Source organism: Diplotaxodon limnothrissa, linkage group LG16, assembly GCF_057381915.1.
Source record: "Diplotaxodon limnothrissa isolate DT_005_m linkage group LG16, D_limnothrissa_male_GT1.1, whole genome shotgun sequence".
NCBI classification, from domain to species: Eukaryota; Metazoa; Chordata; class Actinopteri; order Cichliformes; family Cichlidae; genus Diplotaxodon; species Diplotaxodon limnothrissa.
In genome coordinates this window covers 7569118-7594264 of record NC_140611.1, presented here as the reverse complement: position 1 = coordinate 7594264, position 25147 = coordinate 7569118, and the positions used below count along the sequence as shown (strand labels likewise).

Here is a 25147-nt window from a genome sequence, read left to right as displayed (position 1 = left end):
GGATGAGATCTTGCGTGGAGCCCCAGATCGAGGGAGATTATCAGTGGTCTTGTATGTCTTCCATTTTCTGATGATTGCTCCCACAGTTGATTTTTTCACACCAAGCTGCTTGCCTATTGTAGATTCACTCTTCCCAGTCTGGTGCAGGTCTACAATACTTTTCCTGGTGTCCTTCGAAAGCTCTTTGGTCTTGGCCATGGCGGAGTTTGGAGTCTGACTGTTTGAGGCTGTGGACAGGTGTCTTTTATACAGATGATGAGTTCAAACAGGTGCCATTCATACAGGTAACGAGTGGGGGACAGAAAAGCGTCTTACAGAAGACGTTACAGGTCTGTGAGAGCCAGAGATTTTCCATGTTTGAGGTGACCAAATACTTATTTTCCACCCTAATTTACGAATAAATTCTTTACAAATCCTACCATGTGAATTCATGGATTTTTTTTTCACATTCTGTCTCTCACAGTTGAAGTGTACCTCTGGTGCAAATTACTGACCTCTGTCATCATTTTAAGTGGGGGAACTTGCACAATCGGTGGCTGACTAAATACTTTTTGCCTCACTGTATAATGTAAACAGAATTGGTCCTAGCACTGAACCCTGTGGAACTCCATAATTAACCTCAGTGTGTGAAGAGGACTCTCCATTTACATGCACAAATTGGAGTCTATTAGATAGATATGATACAAACCTCTGCAGTGCAGTACCTGTAATACCTACAGCATGTTCTAATCGCTCTAATAGGATATTATGGTCAACAGTATCGAATGCTGCACTAAGGTCTAGCAGGACAAGCACAGAGATGAGTCCACTGTCAGAGACCATAAGAAGATCATTTGTAACCTTCACTAAAGCTGTTTCTGTGCTGTGCTGAAAAATCCCCTTTACATATGGACAAAGAAACTGCTGAAGTCATTTTCTGTTTCTACAATCTCACCTTTGACCTCTGCGCTAATAGTCTCTGATACAGACCCTTTCATGCCACCCAGGGTGAATGTCAGAGTACAGGTATAGGTGCCTTTGTGTTGAAGGTCCACACTGGTAATTTTCAGTCTGGTACCCCAGTACTCATAGCTGCCTGTTCCGTCCTCTATGGGGTCACAACCCTAGAAGGAGAAACAAATGGGTCTTGTTTTCAAATTCACAAAACAAAAGACAAGTATCTGTTCAAAATTATGATAAACAGTGCAGTTGGTGAGTTTACAGCTGCTGGGATCCCATTTGAGTGCAACTTGGCGATTGCTAACTACATTTCTACTATTGATAGCAGGATGATATTGATCTTTTGAGTAAGCACTTTTAAAATGTGAAAGTTCAAAATGGTTGTAGTTGCACAAATTATGAAAATATACCAACAAAAAACACATGAATACTGGGATCTGCTTTCAGTCAAATTGTAGATTTTAAACACTGGTGTCAGAGTTTCAATACATTCCTGGTATTGATAGAAGTTGGAATAGTGGTAGAAAATAGTTGAGGCTGCAGCTACTGTGCAGTCTCTCCATTAAAACCATTAGGTTTCATGCAGCACTCAACAACAATTCTGGAGAACTCACTCTGTACCACTTGATGGAGGAAGAGATGTTGTAGCTGTTCAGCTTATTCATTTCGTTCTTCAGAGGGCAGCTCAGATTGTCAGTGACTCCTTTTGTAAGTGGCTGATAAGCTTTCCTCGGCCTTCCACATTCTCCTGTAGGTCTTTCATCCACCACCAGTCGGCTGGCCTGCCTGTAGCAGTGGGAAGAAGTCCTGTTGGAAAATTAAGTAGAAATATTATGAATGAATGGATAATTAGGCACACTAGTCTTAGCAGTGAAGGACATTTTTGACCCTCAAATTCAAATGAGAATTTCAAAGTACTTTAAATTTGCATAAATCTGAAATGATCTGTAAAATCCTTATTACCTGCTATAGTGGATATCAAGGCATCTAAGCTGGAAAACATGGTAATGGGCATGCATGTATACTTTAAGTGCAGCATCTAAATATAAATTCAGTTTAGTGGAAAAGCCATCTAACTTTAATACTATCAATATGTTTTATATTACAGGCCAAATATTAAAATAGGTTTTACTGGATACTTATTATATTGGTTGTTAGGTATTTTAGTACCATGGTAGCATTTACTGGATATTGTTTTATAGTGACATTATACAGGAAAACTCTGTCATTCAATAAGGCCCCTTTGTTTTAGTTATTTTTCTCTTTGACCCAAGAATTGATGTGTGAGAATCACAGGCTGGTACAAGGTTGAAATACCACAGAGATCACTCCCTCAGCTACATTAGTTTCTTAATCTTTTAGGAGACGCCTGTTGAGGCCAAATGGTTTGTTTCAGATTTCACTAATGTAAGAACTCTTCGTTTTGTGCCTTGAAAATATGTCGCTGAGATAATCACAATTGTAGCTGAACTGATACACTACACAAAGGATGCTTCTTCACCCATGGGCAGGAAGACACTGCCTTATCTTGGTCTGTACTGGTTTAAACTGATAATCTGCTGTCTCATGAATTTTACCCTCTATATAAACTGTTGTACTTGTGAATAAAGTTGAGTCACTTTGGGAAGACAATCTAAAGCAGTCTCTGTTTTCTTGTTCTCCCAAGCTGCTCCCGAGCTCGTACTAACACGCTGAATGGCATGCTTGAATATTACTTGAGAATATATTTGACTGTGTTACAGACTAAGGGACATTCTCTGCTGATAGGTGAAGGTACATTCTCTGCTGATAGACGTCCACGCCTCGAAGGAAGTCGATCCACGGATTAGGCCCTGGAAACAGTTTCCTTCAATTTTGGTGTCAGAAGTGGGATCCTGACGAAGGTAGGCACTCGTCTTTTATTTTATAAGACTGTGTTATGCCTTTCTCAGTGATCCACATAGAAACGGGATACGCTGACGAGGCCTTCTTCAGTGGCCCACATAGTAACAAGTGGGATACACTGAGGAGCCTTCTTTAGTGGCCCACATAGAAACACAGGAAGTTGCCTGTTGTTTTGTAAATAAAAGCAGAAAGGACACAGGAAGTTGCCTGCTGTCATAAACTAAGAAGATGCTCACCAGCAGAAAGGACACAGGAAGTTGCCTGGGGTCATAAAACGAGAAGTTGCTCGTTAAAAAGTGAGAAGTTGCTCACTAAAAAGATAAAATTGCTAGCAAAAAATCAAGTAACCTCAGGTGTGCCACAGCAAAAATAAATACTAACCTAAATCCTCCTAGCGTGTAAACCCCTCTGGAAACCACTGAACATGGGTCAGAATTATTCAAAGACCACAGACAGGTCCGATAAAAAAATCTAAAGTACCTGTAAAACCAAAAAATTAATAAAATACAAAATAAAGTCTCAAATAACGGCTCAGTACAACTCCCATTTCCGGTTACGTGTAACCCACGTCCGCGAATCGGTGAAGACGTCCATGATCACGTATCCAGAACATGTGGAAGTGCTTATGTGACTGACTGTGTTTACAACTTACGGACTGTAAGGACAATGCATTCTAATTTCTTTTCGGAGCCTTATCCCGAACGATTATCGCCAGAAAACAGGTCAGTAGAAATGTTGAATATCATTTGTGATAAGAAAAGTAGTCTGCTTAAAAAGTCCTGTAGAAAATATGATAGAATGCCGCGACGTGATGCATCAAATGTTACCGCTATGGACAAAAGGACCGGAACCAGGCGTAGATACTTTTACATCAAATAAAACTAGTGCAGGCTCCAGCATAGAAAATAAATCTACTGCGGGAAAAGCTAGTCTTGCATGCTCAGCCATTCAGCCTACAGCCCCGCCGCCTTACGAAAACGCTTTATGCACTGTTGGACAAGCTAGAGGTGCAAATTTAGCTCAGTTTTCCAGCAGCCGCAGACACCCAGAGCAAAAATGAATTTGTGTATTTCATTTAACATAAAGGGTGAAATGTTTGCTGACACTGATAACAGCTTATGTTTTCTCTGCCCTATGTACCGACATGATGGAGAAGGAACATCCTCTGTGTCAGCTGGACCCTCAGCAGAGAATAAACTCAACATCCTTTTGTCCGGTACTCTATGTCACACACTGTGCCAAAAAAACGTGTACAGACGCCACTAACAGGTAATCCCATATCTGGGAGCCACACTTTTGTTTCTCTCACACTGTTCAACAACATGATAACTGCTCACACAAGTGAAGGTCAAACAGTGATTTTGTCACATAACTCAGACATAGTTTATGACATAACTACACCATGTCGTCACATAGATCTAACCTACCCTATCCACTGTACTATTTCTGCAGTTACATTGCCAGCTGAATACCAGAATATGACATTATGGTCAAAAAGTGAGAATGATATATGATTTATTGACTTTATCACGTACACCTATTAAAACACAACAAGCCAGTATATGTCAAGCAACATCCCATTTCTGCCGAAAAAGCCGCAGCTCTAGATGTCATCATAGGAGATTTATTGACTACAGGAGCAATAAAGCCCACACTCCTGTCAATCCGGTGCCAAAGCCTAACAAACCTGGCGTATGGCGTTTCATACAAGACTTAAGGCAAATTAATGCAGTCAACATTCCTCTGCCACCTCTCGTTTCAGATGTTCACAGCATATTGACATGCATTGCATACACACTTTACCGTGGTGGATTTATGCTCCGCTCCTTTTTCTCATGAAGACACACAGCCGTTATTTGTATTCACACATAGAAATAAGCAGTACACTTGGACTCGTTTGCCCCAAGGCATGATAGACAGCTCTGCTGCTTTCTCAATGGTGCTTCACTCCTCCAGGGCTGCACCCTGATCCACATGTGGATGACGACCTCCTCTGTGCTGAAAGTGAAAAACTATGTCAAACTGCTACACACATGCTTCTCCAGCACCTCCAAAAGACTGGCCACAAAGCATCTGCAAAGAAAATGCAGTATTGTCAGACTTCTGTTCAATATTTGGGATTCACACTGTCTCACGGAAAACGTTCCATGACTGCAGACAGGGTCAAAGCTGTGACCTCCGTCCCTCGGCCCACTACACAGAAGGAAATGTTGTCCTTCCTAGGCATGGTGAACTATTGCAGACAGTGGATACCAGACTGTTCTTTTCATGACCACATTCTGCGTGACTGTTGTAAAAAAGACAAGCCTCCTCGAATACTGTGATCCACAGAAATGACTGCCTCTTTCAATGCATTAAAGGGAGTGCTGACCTCCGCCACTCAAAGGTGCTGCCTGAATTGTTCAGGAATGCCGGCCTGCCTGAGGGCAGTAGCAGCTTGCTCTATCATGATAAGGGACTGCGAGAAGCTCACACTCTCACATGACACTATTCTACACACCAATCACCAGGTCACGACCATTCTAGCAAACATAACTACACAACATATGCAAATCTCACTATAAAAGCGAGCAGCACACCTGATTCGCCAGCACATTTATTGATCCTATACTGTGTTCTTCTGACCGACAGGATGGCTCAGACAGGCTTGATGTTCATGACTGCATGACACGTATACAGGAATCCACAGCACCACGTCCAGATTTAGAGCAAACACCAATCCCAGACTCAGCCACGGTTTATGTGGACGGGTCCTGTTCAAGGCCGAATGACAACTCATTTCTTTGTGGCTATTCAGTGGTAACAGTGCCTGACATCATACTAGAGGCTCACTCATTACCATTTCACTCAGCACAAAAAGCAGAGCTCATGGCTTTAATACGCGCCTGTGAGCTCCATGTGGATAAGCATGTGACGATTTACACAGACAGCCGCTATGCATTTGGCGTTGTGCATGACTTTGGCACATTGTGGAGACAGAGAGGATTTAGATCTGCTGATGGAAAATAAATTGCTAAATTCTGATTTTGTTCAAAGACTTTTGCAGGCTATACAGCTGCCATCGGCCGTTGCAGTTGTAAAAACGAAAGGACACAGTACAGCTGACACAGACGAAGCAACAGGTAATGCTTTAGCAGACGTGACAGCCAAGGCTGCAGCTGCATCACAGCTCCCACCTCCGCAGGAAGTATTATCTGTGCCCCTACAGCTGCCACTTGTTACACTCCCAGACTATTTAGAAACAAATGTTGATTTAAAATTCATACAAGAGCAAGCCTCTGCATAGAATAATGACTGTACCTTAGATGACAGAGATGGCTTATACAAAATCTTAAGGGTTTGATTGCCCTCCCATATTCCCTGATGCCAGTCCTTGCCCGACATTTTCACTGTGTGAGTCATGTCGGACAAAGAGGGGTAATAGGGGCAATAAAATCAAGATTTGTAATTGAGAAAACATCACATGCAGTAAAAAGCATATTAGCAACCTGTCTAACATGTGCGCGAACTAATGTAGGAAAATCAAAAGCAAAACATCAGCATTTACCACAACCAGATTTTCCATTTCATACATTACAAATTGATTTTACACATATGCCAGCGCAAGGAAGCATCAAGTACTTACTGGTAATAGTGGATCAATTTAGTAAATGAGTAGAAGCTTATCCAACCTCAAAAGAAACTGCAGAAGTAGTCTGTCAAAAGTTGAGCAATGAAATAATACCCAGATTCGGAATACCTCACCAGATTAACAGTGATAGAGGATCTTCATTCACATTAGAAGTAATTCAAAGGTGTGCTAAAACTTTAATGACCTGGGTCAAATTACTTACTCAAGTCCTGTGTGAGATTAGAATGACTCAATCTACAGTAACCAAATTATCTCCATTTGAAATAAGACTATTTCCAACACCATGGTCAGCTTCCAGAGGGGCACCGCTAGTAGAAGGTGATGTATATTGCATTGTCCACTGATGTTCACAACCTGGTAGAAAAACTGAATAATAACTATCAGAAAGTTTGTCTCTCTCAGCTTTTCCCCTCCACAGTTCCACCAGTGGAGACAAGGAGATGCATGTTGGAGAAGCCACTAAAACCAAGGACTCTCTGGGAGGCCGCGCGTGTTCCAGCCCCAGACTGTACTGGCAGTGACGAAGAACCAGCATCCTCACAGACGGACAACCTCAGTGGATTCATGCCAGCAGGGTTAAGACCAGCCCAATCGGACCATCTCAGGCGTCGGATCAAGCAGATGACATCTCCGGCGAGCCAGCGCCCGGAACTAGAGCAAATAAACACACACGGGTAGATGACATCTCAGGCGAGCCAGCGCCCGGATCCAATACACCTACACACACACTATCACTGATTAACACACAACGCCGGAAAGAGCCAAGACTCAGAAAGCCCTTTGATCCCCCGCCTGAACAACAACAAGGTACTCGAACATCCAGCAGGAACAGAAAGCCTAGAGTACCACACAATGTCTAACCTGATAAAGATAGACTCGTTTCATGCTGATAATGGAGAAAATGAAATGCCCATTGTCATCACACGAACCTGGGACCAGGCCAGGAGACGACTAAAGAACTGTCTTTTTTATATATTTAGGTTATTAATCATATCTACTGCATTAACCTTAGGATTTTTATTTACTATTTCGTATTGTAAAGTGCAACCCTGTTCACATTTCTGCAAGCCACATTCTCAATGATAACCCATATAGCTACCAGTACAGCTACTTCAATGTATTTGCAATTAGCACAAATTGATCCTGAGGATGTGCCAGATGTTACCAATGATGTTCCTGATGTGTATATTGAACATTAGGTTGTGAACTATTACATTTTATGATTTGCTTTTTATATTATGTTATTACATTTGTGATTTTTCCTTTCTATTTGAGTTATTATTTTTAAAAATAATAAAAGAGGGGAACTGTTAGGTATTTTAGTACCATGGTAGCATTTACTGGATATTGTTTTATAGTGACATTATACAGGAAAACTCTGTCATTCAATAAGGCCCCTTTGTTTTAGTTATTTTTCTCTTTGACCCAAGAATTGATGTGTGAGAATCACAGGCTGGTACAAGGTTGAAATACCACAGAGATCACTCCCTCAGCTACATTAGTTTCTTAATCTTTTAGGAGACGCCTGTTGAGGCCAAATGGTTTGTTTCAGATTTCACTAATGTAAGAACTCTTCGTTTTGTGCCTTGAAAATATGTCGCTGAGATAATCACAATTGTAGCTGAACTGATACACTACACAAAGGATGCTTCTTCACCCATGGGCAGGAAGACGCTCCCTTATCTTGGTCTGTACTGGTTTAAACTGATAATCTGCTGTCTCATGAATTTTACCCTCTATATAAACTGTTGTACTTGTGAATAAAGTTGAGTCACTTTGGGAAGACAATCTAAAGCAGTCTCTGTTTTCTTGTTCTCCCAAGCTGCTCCCGAGCTCGTACTAACACGCTGAATGGCATGCTTGAATATTACTTGAGAATATATTTGACTGTGTTACAGACTAAGGGACATTCTCTGCTGATAGGTGAAGGTACATTCTCTGCTGATAGACGTCCACGCCTCGAAGGAAGTCGATCCACGGATTAGGCCCTGGAAACCGTTTCCTTCATTGGTTTAGTTCACTAATTGTCTAGTCACAACCTCCAGAGAATCGTGTCTCTATTTCAACACTTATATTTATGTTAGGTTTCTGAAATAGAATACAGTGGTCCCTCGTTTATCGTGGGAGTTACGTTCTAAAAATAACCCACGATAGGTGACATCTGCGAAGTAGCCAACTTTATTTTTTACAATTATTATGGTGTTTTAAGGCTGTAAAAAAAACCCCACTACACACTTTATACACTTTTCTCAGACAGGCATGAACATTTTCACGCTTTTCTCTCTTTTTTAAACACTCTCAAAATTCAAACCTTCGTAGAAAAATAAGTCCAGTATTATAGAATGAAACCAAAGGCACCCGTGGTTGCCTTTGACAGTGCAAAATCTTTCGTCAACATTGTTGTGTTTGCTGGGGAGAAAACTTACAAACATACAGCACTTCAGAGACAGACAAGCTGCACACATTCTGTACTGTACAGGAGACACGGCACGAGATTGATTCACAATGGTCCACAGCAGGGGTAGGCAACTCCAGGCCTCGAGTGCCGGGGTCCTGGAGGTTTTAGATGTGTCCATGATCCATCACAGCTAATTTAAAGGGCTAAATGACTCCTCAGCATTTCTTGAAGTTCTCCAGAGGCCTGGTAATGAACTAATCATTTGATTCAGGTGTGTTAACCCAGGGTGCGATCTAAACCCTGCAGGACACCGGCACTCGAAGCCTGGAGTTGCCTACGCCTGGTCTACAGCCAGTCAGGATGCAGAACACAATGCGCTGTCCAAAAAAAAAGCATGCGCGGGCATGTGCACCGCTGTCAACTCCGAAATGTAAACAGGAAAGTCTGTTGGGCGAAAATCCGCACGTCTCTGAACATTACATTCGAAGACGCCGCGCTGACTTTAGCTCATTAGCAGCTCGTAAGCAGCCCGAAGTTGCGGTGGAGGAGCCCGGATGTCAGAGGTGGAGCAGGGGGCGAGGAGATGGGTTCCGTCCGGTGGGCTTTCCGCTGCGGATCGTGGACGCCGGGCAGGTCAGACTGGCTGTTCGCTGCTCGCTGCATCCAGCGGGAGGAGAAAGATCGGATCGGGCAGTTTGTGTTCGCCAAGGATGCAAAGTCAGCTATGGCTGGACGGTTGTTGCTAAGGAGGCTTGTGTGTGAGAAGATGGGGATCCCATGGTCAGAGATCAGACTGGAGCGATCTCCCAGAGGCAAACCTTACCTGGCAACACCTGGCAAGGTCAGTTCAGAGTCAGATCTGGCCTGGAGTTTCAATCTCTCCCACCAAGGGGACTACGCAGTGCTTGCTGCAGAGCAGGGGAGGCAGGTCGGGGTGGATATCATGAAGACCGCCATGCCAGGTTGCAGCTCTGTGCTGGAGTTTTTCCGCATTATGACTCGTCAGTTTACAGCGCACGAGTGGAGCGCCATCCAATCAGCCGGCTCGGAGCACCAGCAACTCGCCACGTTCTACCGCCACTGGGCCCTGAAGGAGAGCTTCATCAAAGCCATCGGCACCGGTCTGGGCTTCAACCTGCAGAGGGTGGAGTTTCACCTGCCGTCTGAGCCGCTCACACAGGACCGGGTACTGCACCAGACCAAGATGCATCTAGATGAGGAAGAAGAAGAGGACTGGGTGTTCGAAAAACTCTTTGAAACTGCAGCGATGAGCTATCACTGGCCACATCGCCAACCTGCTGAGTGTTTACTGCTGCATTTTGTTTTTTGTTGGTTCTCCATCCTCTTCTTTGCACTTACCCCAAGCATCGATGCCGATGGCCTGTTGGAGGTTTCTGCCTGTTAAAATTTAGTTTTCCTCACCACTCAAATAAATTATTGATTTTCTCTCTAAAAAAAAAAAACCAAAACAAAAAAAAACAAAAAAAAACAAAAAAAAAGCATGCAAAATTGCACACAAAAAATCCGCGAAACAGCGAGGCCGCGAAAGGTGAACTGCGTTACAGCGAGGGACCACTGTATAGTATAATAGAATCTTTCAGGTTATATTGAAATTGAGTTACATATTTTTGCATGTAGCTCTTGCTTTTTTAACAGTATTTATTTTATTTTTTTCAAAATTCTTGCACGAGTTCTCATAATCAAAAATAAGCAGTCACATAGGTTGTGTAACTTACTGTTTTCTATTATTTTCTAATATTTCAAGATCTGCAGGTGCAGATCATGTGAGGTGAGGTAAGGACCCATATGCAGACAACACAGGAAACAGTGAACTTGGGATCAAAAAGCAAGCTGTTTATTTTGGGCTGAACATTACGATACAATATAAAGAAAAACCAGAATGCAAAAATAACCTAAACCGGTAAAACTACTAGGAAACCATGAAACACAATGAGACAAATGAGCAGAGACTCGGAAGAGGGACAAGAGAAGACTGAAACAATACATACACAAAAGGGTGATAAGGAAAGTGGAAACACATGGGAGCACAGCAGGAACAAATTAAACACAACGAGATAGGGGATGCAAAACTGAACACAATGAGACAAGGGACCATCAAAATAAAACAGGATGTGACCTGCAGACTGAGACCCACACAAGAACACAGACTGGTGAGACAACCACAAGGAGGAGAACGGGTAAGGTTAACACAGACATGGCAAAGGTGTTGAGTGAGAGGGAGGAAGGAAAGAGACGTAAACACACATAACACGACAGACACTTACAGGCAACAAAGGGCAAGAGACCAAGACACAAGAGGAACCTAACAGACAAGAAACTAAACTGGGAATACCAGGGAACTCAGGAACATGAAAAGAACAGACTCAAGACTAACTAGCGGAAACTAAATATCATCATTACATTACAAAACAATCACGAAAACACAGGAAACTCAAAATACTAGGTCCAAGGCCCAGAACCACGACGCTAGTGCTTCCTACCTCAGTATGGTCACATAATCCCCACTGTCATTCATGGTTACGTTTAGAATCCACAGAGTCTCCTCGTGCACCAGGATGTGACCAGTCTGACTGCTGATTTCTTGGCTTGACACTGAGTTGTACCACGTGATGTTGTAGTCAATGATGTCTGAGGAGACCAGTGTGCTTCTCAGCATAGCCACATCTCCAGGAACAGAGAAAACCCTCTCAAACTGGAGTTTGTAGTCAGTACAGTTCTCTGCAACATACATGTAAGTGTGGAATAGAGAAAATAAGTTATTTAACCTTTTAATGCTGAGAAATCAAACATTTCAAAGGCAAAGATAATGTTCATCCATCCATTTCTCTGTTCGTATGTCTATTTTCTACCACTAATATGGGTCTGGGTCACGGGGGCAGCAGTCTAAACAAACCACTATTTCCAACAGTGTCCACATCATCACTGACACTGCATCGATCCTTCAGCTGATCTCCCGTTCCACTGTCTCCTCATGAACAAGATCCTGAGATATTTAAACTCTTCCAGCTGGGGTTCAACCTTGTGTCTGAACCAGAGTCAGCAGTCCACCATTTTCTTGCTGAGAACAATGGCCTCAATATTTGAAGTGCAAATTTTCATTGTAGTTGCTTGACACTCGGCCACAAATTTCCCCAGCTAGAGGTCACCAAGAGATGAAGCCAACAGAACCACATGACATGACATGGTGGAGGAAAGGTGGAGAGCAAGCTTGACTTTGTGATTTTGTAAGAAAATCTTTGATCCAGGTGCAAGTGAGAGTAAGTAAGATCCAGTAAGATCAAAATATCTGGAATGATGATGTTGAAATAAAAATGGATGAAGAGCATTGGTACATATTCCCCATTCTGTTTTAAAATAATTAGTACTACGTCGTGAGGGATCGTAAGAGCCTGTTTGCCTGTTTAAGATGTATGGAAACTGAGGTAGGGTCAAAAGTGGGACAAAAGTCTATTTTAATTTGCCTCATTGGCAGTCTGTCAAACACTTCAAAACACTACATTATTAGTCAGCGTAACAGCTTTGAAATCATTCAGACTGTCCACAGCAGGCTTTTTAAGAACTTGGATAATAGTGGGTGACTTAAGACAGAATAGGATGTTGACTTTTGCTAAATTAAAGATAAATGTAAAGACAGACGTTCGTTGATTGGAGCACACCTTCAGGACTTTCCCAGGTATTCCATCAGTTTACTGACCTGAGCAACTGGAGTGCTTTATATCCCTGCACAGACAGGGCCGTAGTGTGTGCATCAGGTGTGGGTGTTGTTGCTGTGCTCAGGACAGGTGCGTTCTTGTCAAATTGGGCAAAGAGTCAATTGTACTCCTTCTCTCGAGTGAGGCATCTGTGTTGGAATGCAAAGCATTCTTGGAGTTGGGCAAGAGTTCAGGCCATGTCTTATTACTCTTGAATATGGGCCTTGTTTTCAGCCTGAGGGGGTGTAGGCTGGGACAAGGAGCATGGAAAGGTGGCCTGATTTCAGTGAAATCACCACGATCACCTTAAATATACATAGTAATAAAGTTGTTTTCTCTCCCTGGAAAATACACAAAGTTACTCCATTTAAGGCCAGTCTTCCTCTGTAGTGTGAGGAGGTACCATGACCACAACTATACATGTGAACTATGATTGCACAGGGTGGTTCGTGGGATGTTATTATTTTCTTAGAACTTTGCAAGTATGTCTGTGCTATCACCAGAAACAACGCCAAGCTGCAGGATGCAAAAAAAATTAACTCCACAGTAATATGCATGAATATGCCTGTCAGATTTAATTATTATTTAACTGAAACTGAAGCTGCTGTAACGTCATTCCATGTCATCCACTTTAACTCCTCAGTAATTTGGTCCAATATTGACTTTTCCACAAAAGTCTATTTAATTGCACTTGTTGTGGCTCTTCACCTAGGATGAGTTTTATTTTTTCTAATCATGGATTAGAAAAAAAACATCACTCATCAAAATACTTTGAATTTTTAGTGTACAGTTAACTTTTCCTTTTAGTGATTGTACTTTTCCAACATTTGATCAGCAGCTCCATAGGGTAGCTCAGATATAAATACTCTTAGGATTTCATGACTGACTCTTAGTATTTTTCCAAAATGATTTATCACCAGTAATACAACTGAATTGAAGTGGTGTACCATCACATGTAATATGATATTTTTTTTATAATGCTAAGGGACTATTTCCCTTGAGGAAAGCATTGTGTGTGTGTGCGTGTGCGCAACATCGGCATTTGTTTACTCAGATCCAAGGCAGGCCAAACCTCTGTGTTACAACCTACATACAAAAGACACACATTCACAATATATGGGTACACAAGTCTGTTTTATTTCAAAGTGTTTCAAACTTTACAGCGTGTGTGTGTGTGTGTGTGTGTGTAAAATAGTGTTACTCACCCTCTTCAGATCCTCTACATATTCCACACAGCCCGAAGAAAAACACAAAGCTTACCAGAACTAGACTTAAGTCCATGGCTGAAAAACACAGATACACAACATTTACAACACAGCATTCATGCTAGAAAGTATATAAACATCATAAAATAGCAGTCAGGCAACAACTGGAAAATTTTATGCAGTGAAAGCAACAACTTACCAGAGCCTTTAAAACCCATCAATGATCAGCAGAAATGAACGACTTTACTCTGCCTCAGATTTTTCCTCTGCTTGCTTCTCCCTTTCTCTTTCTCTCACGATCTAGCTTCCTCCCTCCTCATTCCTCATGAGTGACTTGTGTTGTTGCGTTTGAGGAGTTGTTTATATAAACCTCAAATGCTACATAATGCTCTTTGAGTGGAAACAGAACTTTGCAATTTTAGGCGTTGCTGGAAGAAGGAAACTGTCTTGTAAAGAAAAGTAGACTGAAACTAACAATGCAAAGTTTCCTCAACTGCAGTGCAGCCCAGAGAGAAAGTTTCAAGTGTAAACTGGAAAATACAAAGTCTCCAACCAAACAATTATCATGGTAAATGGACTGATTCTTATATAGCGCTTTTCTACGCTCCCGCAGTACTCAAAGCACTGTATACAACATGCCTCATTCACCCATTCATAGAAGCACTTCTAAACTCAAGTGGAAACTAATAAACATTCACACTCCAATGAATGCATCGGAGGGCAACTTGGGGTTATTATCTTGCCTAAGAATATTTGGCATGCAAACTAGGGAAGCCAAGGATCGAACCACCAACCTTCCAATTATGGTAAATGGACTGGTTCTTATATAGCGTTTTTCTACTCATCTGAGCACTTAAAGCACTTTACACAACTTGTGCATTCACCCATTCTCAAGCACATTTTTCTTAGTGCTTTATAACTAACATTCACACTCCGATGGATAGGGATGGGTATTGATAAGATTTTAACGATTCCGATTCCATTTTCGATTCTGTTTAACGATTCGATTCTTTATCGATTCTCTTATCGATTTTTTTTTTTTAAAAAGGAGAACACTAAGGTCGATTAGCTTAGAACTTTGTTTTATATCTTCTCTTTGAACAAGATAGAAACTTGGGAGTAACATGGCCTTACAAACCCAACAGTGAGAGCTTCAGAGATCCAGCCTACGGCTCTTCAATGGGGTGTCACAGGGTCCCCAGGAAAAAAAAAAAAAATTGTAAATGTAAAATAATAAAATAAATATTCTTCTGTAGCAATAACAAAGTATAACATAAATTGTTCTGTGGCAATTACACAAGAATATCCAGTAATGTCCCTGCCTACAATTAAACACATTCACTTACCAAAAATCATCTGCTGTGGCAAACGGGTGCAAGCCTTTGACCACAAACTGAGTCACTGCTCTGTGACATTCGTCTATCCTGCCTGAAAGGAGACGCTGCCGGCAGACTGCAGCGAGAACTGCCAGCATCTGAGCCAGACTGTCACGGTGCGCTGTGACAGACCGTGCGGTGGTGTGTGTGGTGGACCCAGGTGCGAACACAAGTGAGCAGACGGGAGTGAACTTTAAACAAAAGCGAGCCTTTTATTGTGGCTGGTAACGCAAGAGAAACAAACAAGAATAAGGGCAGCACAAAAGCAATAACTAGTGATGTGACGTTCTGTATCGAGGCTTCGGAGCGTGTGTCGAGTAATGGAGGGGGCGTTTCCGCGAAGCGCGTATCGAGGCTTGCTTCATTTATGGGAGGAGCTGAAAATGATGACGTCCGAAGCCTCGCTGCCCGGCTGTACCACGTGACTGGTTCATGAAGTGGTTCGAACTTTGCCGCGAGCTATGACAGCGATATAAACCCCTCAGACTACATTCAAAAATGTGGGTGTTTGATGGAGAGTTGTTAGTGAGAGTTTGGAGACAGTTTGGAGGTTTATGAGAGTGAGGAGAGAAAGTCAGGAGAGAATGGAGCCAGCTAAGAAGAGGAGGATGTCCTCCCCTGTGTGGGAACATTTTGATCTTATTCCTCCCAACAAGGTATGTAAATTTCTACAGAAGATGTATTTCCATGATACTGATGGTGCAATACAATTTATGTTGAGCTGTCTTGACTTTTGTACAAGGTGAAGTGTTTGCTATGTGCCAGGGAGCTGGGATATAACAACAACACCTCATCCATGCTTAGGCACTACAGAGCTTTGCATGAGAATAAGGGGGACACCGATTGTGGAGCAAGACCAGGTGAGCCATCAAATGCAGTGATAATATAGGATGCAGTAATGTTACTAAATGATATAACAATATTATACAGCTGTAATAAGTTACGTGTGTGATATTTATATCTGTGCTTTGTCTTTATTGTCTTTCCTCAGGAGAACAATCTCAAATAGATGAAGACCTGGTCAGCATGGTGATTGAGGACTCCCAGCCATTTAGCATTGTGGAGGACAAAGGATTCAAAAGATTTGTTAAATCATTAAATCCTAGCTATGTTCTCCCCACTAAAAAGGTCGTAAAAGCAGTGAAAATTTAGTTTTTACAGAATAAAATGTGAACAGGCAGGACTGAGGCTCAGTGTGTAGCTGTCCATACCTCAACGTTACAAAAGCACAACTACTGTCCACACCCCAACCACACCTCACCTCACAGTAAATGATCATTTCCATTTCAAGCATTTCCAAATAATCATTTCCCATACTGCCAGTATAAATATACACAGTATACTGCCATCACTACAATATACATGTTTTACACACTCCTTTTGTTGTTGACATTTACAGGCTGTGTGCAAAATGCCACACTCTTCAAATTCATGCCAGCTATTATTTTTACGTCCAGTAGGTGTCCTGCTAGAGCAAATGAAGCTTCATGAAGCTTCGCGTTGGGGTGAACCAATTGGATGAAAAGCTTCAGTGCTTCATGGGGCTTCATCTGCCCATCACTAGCAATAACTAAAACAGAAACCTAAACTGGAAATGAACTAAGGTAAGGCTATGACTTAGAATACAACAGACCGGGCATGGAAACATGGAGGGTGGGAACACAGACGACGCGACACAGACTGTAAGAAACACAGAGACTAAATACACATGAGGGATGATCAGGGGAAGTGGCCACACATGGGAACGCAGCTGATATACATGAACTTAACGACAGGAGGAGTGAAACTGAATACACTGACATTCAATACAGACTTTCAAAGTAAAACAGGAAACATGGAGATTAGACATGACATGAACTAAACATAACCATGCAGACATGACTCATGACAGATAGACGCACGAACCAGGGAGACTCAGTAAAGGGGAAGATGACAGAAGCGACAGCATGAACTTGACAACACAAGACACACGGACATAAACACATGAAGGGCAAGGGAGGCTATATACAAGGGTAATATAATTACAAATGAGCTGGAATAACTAAATGAACCTAAACAATCAATAAACATCAAAACAGACTAAACACAAAACACTGGGTCGCACGACCCAGGACCATGACACAGACTCTGTCTCTCTCATCATGGTCACCTACATGTACAGTAATGGCAGGTCTTGTAATAAGGCAGATCGCGCTAACATAATATGCACTGTTAGTTGATTATTTACCTGCCGCATTAACGGAAGAGGGCGTGCAAACGTTACCGCTGCTGCTGGGAGAGTCACGAGTCCGGAGTGGAATTAAAAACACGACATTCATTTAAGGTCATCGCGTGTTTTGTGAGCAAATGCTTTTGCATATTCGTAGTGTTTCCTCCCTTAAATGAAATATCTACTTTGCAAGTTGCCCTGTTGTCATCGGTTCTCATAAAGTATAATCAAACTTTTGAGCATTTGAGCCGCTTAGGCGCCATGTTTCCTGCCAGGTAAATGACGCTCCGCAACGTGGTGACGTCATTCGGGGCGACTGGAATCGATAAGGGAATCGTTTGCAAAAATGGCAAACGATTCCAAGGAATTGAAACAGTGGGAACCGGTTCTCAACAAGAACCGGTTTTCGATACCCATCCCTACCGATGGATGCATCGGAGAGCAATTTGGGGTTAGTATCTTGCCCAAGGATATTTGCCATGCAGGGGAAACCAGGAATCGAACCACCAACCTTCCAATTAGTAGGTGATCGGCTCTACCACCTGAGCCACAGCGCCTGGTATTCCCAGGTGGTCTCTCATTCAACTACTAACCAAGCCCAACCCTGCTTAGCTTGCGAGATCAGGCATGCTCAGGGTGGTATGGCTGCAGTCAGTCACTGCCTGACTCTGCCAGCATTGGAGAAAAAAACTGCTTTACTTATTATTTTAACCTTCATCTTGGCAACTGGGGTGAGCACAGACCGCTGAAGTATTGTCAGTCAGTTTGTTCCCAATGATGTCACATTATTGCTTTCCATTTCTACTTTGATTAGTGCTTTAAAAATCCAAATGTTTTGGGGTCCAAGGGGACCACAATCAAAAGCACCCAATCCGATGTGTGAAGTTTTAATAAGTTTTAAGTTTAATAAATGGAACTCTTTGTAAATATTTGTTTCTCCTATCACATGCAAGCATGTCTGAAGACTAGCACGAGGCAAAACTGTGTGCTGTAACTGCCTGCAGTCCTACTGTTGTCTAAGGCTGTGCTGCCCTATAGGCAATTATTTGAGACTGTTTTTTGTGTTTAATACATCTTGACAATTGTGATTTTTAAAGTCTAGAAGAACTGGCTCGTTTCCCTTAGTTTTACTTAAAAGTAACTTTATTTGTCTGGGTAAGCCTGTGATGACATCACTTCCTGTCCAAAAAAATTCGGCCCTGTCTCACTATAGCTGTGTCCCAATTCAGGGACACAGCAATGACTGTTTAAAAGACTTTTATACAGTCATTGGTAGCGACACGTACAAATCGAGTCTACCCGATCCATACCTCGCATGTGCAGGTGTTTTCCAGGGATCTGGAAGCTGTTCGGCTGACTTAAAGCAGCAGCACTTTCTGCACCTGCATAAACTCCAGGACACGTTTACTAACAGTGTTTGTTGCTGTGTGTGCTGCAGCTGAAGCTTTGAATTTTTTTTTTGAGAGTTAATATTTTGGCTAAGATAAGATAAGATAAGATAAGATAACCTTTATTAGTCCCACACGTGGGAAATTTGTTTTGTCACAGCAGGAAGTGGACAGTGCAAAAGTTATGAGGCAAAAATTAGAATACAATAAGAATAAATACAGTACACAGCTGTACAGAATAGAATAAAATAAAATACTATATACAGTAGAATAAAATAAAATAAATATACAATAAGATAAAAATAGAATACAAATACAAATACTATATACAACTGAGTAAAAATACAACGATGACAGAAAGGATTATTGCACTTAGTATTATTGCATATGTATGGATGTGTGTGCTTGATCAGTTAAAGTCTTTATTATGGAGTCTGACAGCAGTGGGGAGGAAAGACCTGCGAAATCTCTCCGTCCCACACCGTGGGTGCCGCAGTCTCCCACTGAAGGAGCTGCTCAGTGCTGTCACAGTCTGCTGCATGGGGTGGGAGACGTTGTCCAACAGGGATGACAGCTTAGCCGCCGTTCTCCTGTCACTCACCACCTCCACTGGGTCCAGAGGGCATCCTAGAACAGAGCTGGCCCTTCGGATCACCCTGTTCAGTCTCTTCCTGTCCCCAGCAGAGATGCTGCCGCCCCAGCAGACCACACCATAAAAGATAGCAGAAGCCACAACAGAGTCATAGAAGGTCTTCAGGAGTGGGCCCTCCACTCCAAACGACCTGAGTCTCCGCAGCAGGTACAGCCTGCTCTGCCCTTTCCTGTAGAGGGCGTCTGAGTTATAAGTCCAGTCCAGTCTATTGTTCAGATGAACACCATACCTTAATCCATACCTGCAATTTTTTTTGCCCCAAAAAGAGTTATGTACGAAACGACGGAGAGCACGGCAGCTCCGTACAAAGACATACGTGACGAAAAGGCAAAAAACGGAGGAGGAAAAAAATCAAAGGAGTGAAAGGGTCAGACCCACACCCAAACTTCTCATGGCTTCCAAAGCAGGAGAAATGCTGGCAGCATGCTGTCGTTTTCTAATAAAAGTGTTGGGAGCTCTGAAATGTGTGGAGAACATCTCAACACACACTCAACCTGTAAACATGCAAATGCACACACACCTGCTGCTAATGCAGCCAGGGTTTGACTGGTACCATTCATATGCAGCAGGGGGCACCAGAGGGCTGGGAAAGGTTGGAGGAGCAAAGCATTGATGTTGGAGCAGCAGGCTGGTGATTCTCCAGAGGTTTTTACCAGCCGGGGATTACCAGAGGTAACGTTATGCAATATATTCAGTTTTATCATTCATATCCTGTCATGGCTCGCTGCGTGGCAGGCAGGATGAGGACCCAATCGCAAAAACTCACGGACTCAAGGGATGAACTCAAAAGGCAGGGAAATCCACGCAGCATGAGGGAGAACGCGACACAGAACTGAGGGAGACGCAGACATAAATACACCAAGGGTTAACAAGCGGAGTGGGAGCACATGGGGAACACAGGTGACACTGATAATAATCACGAGACATGGCAGGAGTGAACACAACACTGACGGGAGAGGTGAAACAGGAAGTACAGAGGTTCAGACAGGAGGAGAGAGAGCACGAGTAGAACACCAACATAACGGGCAGGGGAGACACGGAATAAACACGAAAGGGGACGAGGGCTCATGAATACACAGAGGGGCACACAGGGGGTGAGAGTCACAAAGGGAAAGCACTCAGGGAACAACACAACAGGGCAACTCAGGAAACATGGCCTAAACAGGGAACTGAATACAAAGACACATGAGAACTAAGAATACTGGGCCAACATGGCCCAGGATCATGACATATCCAATGTTAACTGTAGCTGGACCTCCTCAAAGCATCGACCAGGGTGGCACATACTGCCCTATGCCACCACCGTAGATCCGCCCCTGCTGGTTTCTACCATTAATACCAGTAAGATTTAAATCCAGTGATGAAAATATGACCAAGCATTTGCAGCGCTTGGCGTCACTGTGACTATGGTGGGAGACTACTGAGTAGTTAATGTTGCTGATCGATTTAAATCTAATTGTATTTTTCAGAATCAAAATCGGTTCAAGTCGGTCAAAAGATGTTTATAGTTTAAATGAGTTTTTTTTTTTATTTCAGGCAAATTGATTTACTTTAAGTGTTGTAGTAGTTTAGAGAGTTGCAGTACTACTATAAGCACATGAAATATTTTCTGTTACAGACTAAAATAAAAATGTTAATAAAGTTATTCTTTGTTTTAATTGAATCTATATTTCTTTCGTTTTTCTTTTGTTTTCGTTAATGTTAATATGGATGCAATGTTATGCAGAGATGTACTTATAATAACAAATTTATAGACATATGATACTATAGTCACGGGGGAGAGTGGTGGTGGGGGCATGGTGGGGTTTTGGGCTTCACCTGTACACAGTGTTTGTTAGGAGGACACAGACTGTGGGTGACAGAGGTCTGCCCCTGCCACAGAGCACAGGTGCCACCTGCTGGTCCTGCTGGGAGGTTGTGTGGGCTGAGTGGTTGGCCTATAGAGATCGACAGACCACGTGACTTTCGCGCATTGCATTGTACGAGTGGCAGCAGAATCAAAACACTGCATCAAGTGCTAGCATTTCCAGCACCAGTTATCATTAATTCTTTTTTTTTTTTTTTTTTTTTTTTTTTTAAATGACATCAGAAACAGCAGTATGCGACATTACGTGATGGCAGAGCTTCAGTTCATCCTTTGTCATTTTTTTTTTTTTTTTTTTTTTTTTTAATAAATAGGACAGGGGGAATGAATGAGAGAGAGAGGGGGAGAGAAAGAAAGAAAACCCAAGGGGAGAAGAGACGGTGAGAAGGGGGGGGAAGAGAGACAAAAAAAAAAAAAAACAAAAAAAAAAACTCCTGGGTCACCTGTATGGAGAAAAAAACAAACAAACAAACAAACAGCAAACAACAAAGAGCAACATAATAATAGAGAAAACAAAGCACCATCACAATAAACTAGCTAGTCATAGATATCAGTATTTACTAAGTAATAAACGATATTGTGCAGCACGCAAGATAGACAGCGCACAGTGTGCTTTGAGGCAGCAGCCAAGAAAGCTTTAGTCCGCGTCTGTGAATACCCATGTGTGCATACCTGTGTGGATCAGCATGCTTGCATTCCAAAGGTTTCTCCATGTAATGATCTGCTAGGGAGTGTGGGGGGGCCACAGCCCCGTCCTCCAGGGTGTGAAGCGGGTATGGAGGAGATCAAAACTCCAGACATCCAGAGGCCCCCAGAACACAAGAGACCATGGAAGACCAACAGAGGGGCAGCCGCGCCACTGTTCCAGTAAGAGCTGAGGAGAGTCCCAGATGAGGGCTCACTCAGCAGCCGCGGAGCAGAAGCCAGGGGGGGTTGCAGTGACGCGCCCGTGAGCTCCGCCGGCCCCCAGCTGCGCCTGAGTGACCGAGCCCCAGGCCGAGAGGCCGGGGGCACCCCACCTCCAAAGGGGCCCGAGCGAGCCCCAGGCCCCAGGCCCCGACAAGCGGCCGCCAAGGAGTGAGCCGGTGTGTACCCGGACGCCCACCCCCAGACACAAAGAACCACCAACACACCGACACCTGAGGGAGTCCGCCACCGGCAGGGGAAGTGGTGGTGGGTGGAGATAGGCCTCCAAACCTTGGAGGGCCTGAGTTATCATTAATTCTACAGTTTTAAGATAAGATAAGATAAGATAACCTTTATTAGTCCCACACGTGGGAAATTTGTTTTGTCACAGCAGGAAGTGGACAGTGCAAAAGTTATGAGGCAAAAATTAGAATACAATAAGAATAAATACAGTACACAGCTGTACAGAATAGAATAAAATACTATATACAGTAGAATAAAATAAAATAAATATACAATAAGATAAAAATAGAATACAAATACAAATACTATATACAACTGAGTAAAAATACAACGATGACAGAAAGGATTATTGCACTTAGTATTATTGCATATGTATGGATGTGTGTGCTTGATCAGTTAAAGTCTTTATTATGGAGTCTGACAGCAGTGGGGAGGAAAGACCTGCGAAATCTCTCCGTCCCACACCGTGGGTGCCGCAGTCTCCCACTGAAGGAGCTGCTCAGTGCTGTCACAGTCTGCTGCATGGGGTGGGAGATGTTGTCCATCAGGGATCAGAATCAGAATCAGAATACTTTATTGATCCCTGGGGGAAATTATTTTTGTTACAGTGCTCCATTTTAAACCAACATTAAGACAAGACAGACAATACGCTAACTAAGAATAGTACAATATATACATATATATACATACATACATACATAAGTCACTTATAATAAATATTTGGAAAAGAAACATGTGTAGTTGTAGCAGCAAACAGTGTGTTAAGTGGATGCGTTGTACAGGGAGATGGCCACAGGCAGGAATGATTTCCTGTGTCGTTCAGTGGTGCTTTTCGGTAATCTCAGTCTCTCACTGAACGAGCTCCTGTGACTGACCAACATGTCATGGAGTGGGTGGGAGGTGTTATCCAACATTGTCTTTATCTTGGACAGCATCCGCCTCTCCGACACCACCTTGAGGGAGTCCAGCTCCATCCCCACAACATTGCTGGCCTTACGGATCAGTTTATTAAGTCTGTTGGCATCTGCGACCCTCAGCCTGCTCCCCCAGCATGCAACAGCATAGAGGATCGCACTGGCCACCACAGACTCATAGAAAATCCTCAGCATTTTCTGGCAGATGTTGAAGGACCTCAGTCGCCTCAAAAAATAGAGACGACTCTGGCCCTTCCTGTAAAGTGCTGTGGTGTTTTTAGCCCAGTCCAGTTTATTGTCAATGTGTACTCCAAGGTATTTATAGTCCTCCACAATGTCAACACTGACCCCCTGGATTGAAACAGGGGTCAAGTGTTTCCTGGTCTTCCTGAAGTCCACGATCAGTTCCTTGGTCTTTGCCACGTTGAGCTGCAGATGATTCTGCTCACACCACGTGACAAAGGAGTCGACCACAGCCCGGTACTCTGTCTCATCATCCCTGCTGATGCATCCAACCACCGCAGAGTCATCAGAAAACTTCTGAAGATGGCAGGTCTCTGTGCAGTGGCTGAAGTCTGTGGTGTAGAGGGTGAAGAGGAAGGGGGAGAGGACAGTCCCCTGTGGTGCCCCTGTGTTGCTAATCACCTTGTCAGACACACACTGTGGGAGACGTACATATTGTGGTCTTCCTGTCAGGTAATCAACAATCCAGGACACCAGAGAAGCATCCACCTGCATCGCTGCTAACTTATCACCCAGGAGGGTCGGCCTGATGGTGTTGAAAGCACTGGAAAAGTCAAAAAACATGACCCTCACAGTGCTCGCCGGCTGGTCCAGATGGGTGTAGACACGATTGAGCAGGTAGATGATGGCGTCCTCTGTTCCGGGATGACAGCTTAGCCGCCGTTCTCCTGTCACTCACCACCTCCACTGGGTCCAGAGGGCATCCTAGAACAGAGCTGGCCCTTCGGATCACCCTGTTCAGTCTCTTCCTGTCCCCAGCAGAGATGCTGCCGCCCCAGCTATGGTATCTTGTTATGAAATGTTGTGTGTCAAAGCTAAGTTTGATTGGGAAACTCAAAGCTCAATAACCTGTATCAACAACAATTCACTGCAGCCTGTGCAATATTTGATGCATCATAATTTATTCCAGTCTATCTTGCAAATACATGTTTGCAATGTCATGCACAAACACACACAACTATTAGATCCTTAAGATCAAACCTGTGTCATTCTTTTGGTCCACTGCAGTGTAGTAGTGCGACCATGGCTCAGGGGGTTGGGAAGCGCATCTGTAACCGGAAGGTCGCTGGTTCGATCCCTGGTTGTTGTGTCCTTGGGCAAGACACTTTACCCTACCACTGGTGTTAGCCTCCCTTCTGTCAGTCTGCCCCTGGGCAGCTGTGACTAAAACTGTAGCTTGCCTCCACCAGTGTGTGAGAGTGAATGAATAGTGGCATTGTAAAGCGCTTTGTGTGCCTTGAAAAGCGCTATATAAATCCAATCCATTATTATTATAGTAAAAAAAAACTCCCCCCAAAAAAAGAAGTGAAGTGGCCCCAAATGGCCAGGATAGAGATCAGAGGGTTAATGCGCAAAATGTATAAAAAAAATATTGATTACAGGATAATACATTAATGTTAATATCAACAATAAGCTTTTTACTCTGAAGTTACAAGTATAAACAATGCTGTTACATTTACACTTAAATTCTTTACTACAAGTATGGAAACAAGTGAACAACATTTTATAATAAGTTTAACTGGAATTCTGTACACTGAAAAGCAAACAACACATAAAAAACACAAACAAACAGCCATTACCT

General features: G+C 43.0%; 1 protein-coding gene and 1 pseudogene across 1 annotated transcript; one reads left to right on the top strand and one right to left on the bottom strand.

Annotated features, from left to right (window-relative positions):
* Positions 1-875: 875 nt before the first annotated feature.
* Positions 876-17464, bottom strand: LOC146615660 (interleukin-1 receptor type 2-like). Its single transcript, XM_085374866.1, has 5 exons — positions 17374-17464; positions 13771-13848; positions 11354-11591; positions 1554-1746; positions 876-1103 (listed from the first exon to the last, which is right to left on the bottom strand). Exons 1-5 carry the CDS (start codon positions 17462-17464, stop codon positions 882-884), a joined length of 822 nt encoding a protein of 273 aa, XP_085230992.1. The 3' UTR covers positions 876-881.
* On the top strand, positions 9286-10257 carry LOC146615661 (L-aminoadipate-semialdehyde dehydrogenase-phosphopantetheinyl transferase pseudogene; annotated as a pseudogene).
* Positions 17465-25147: the final 7683 nt, after the last annotated feature.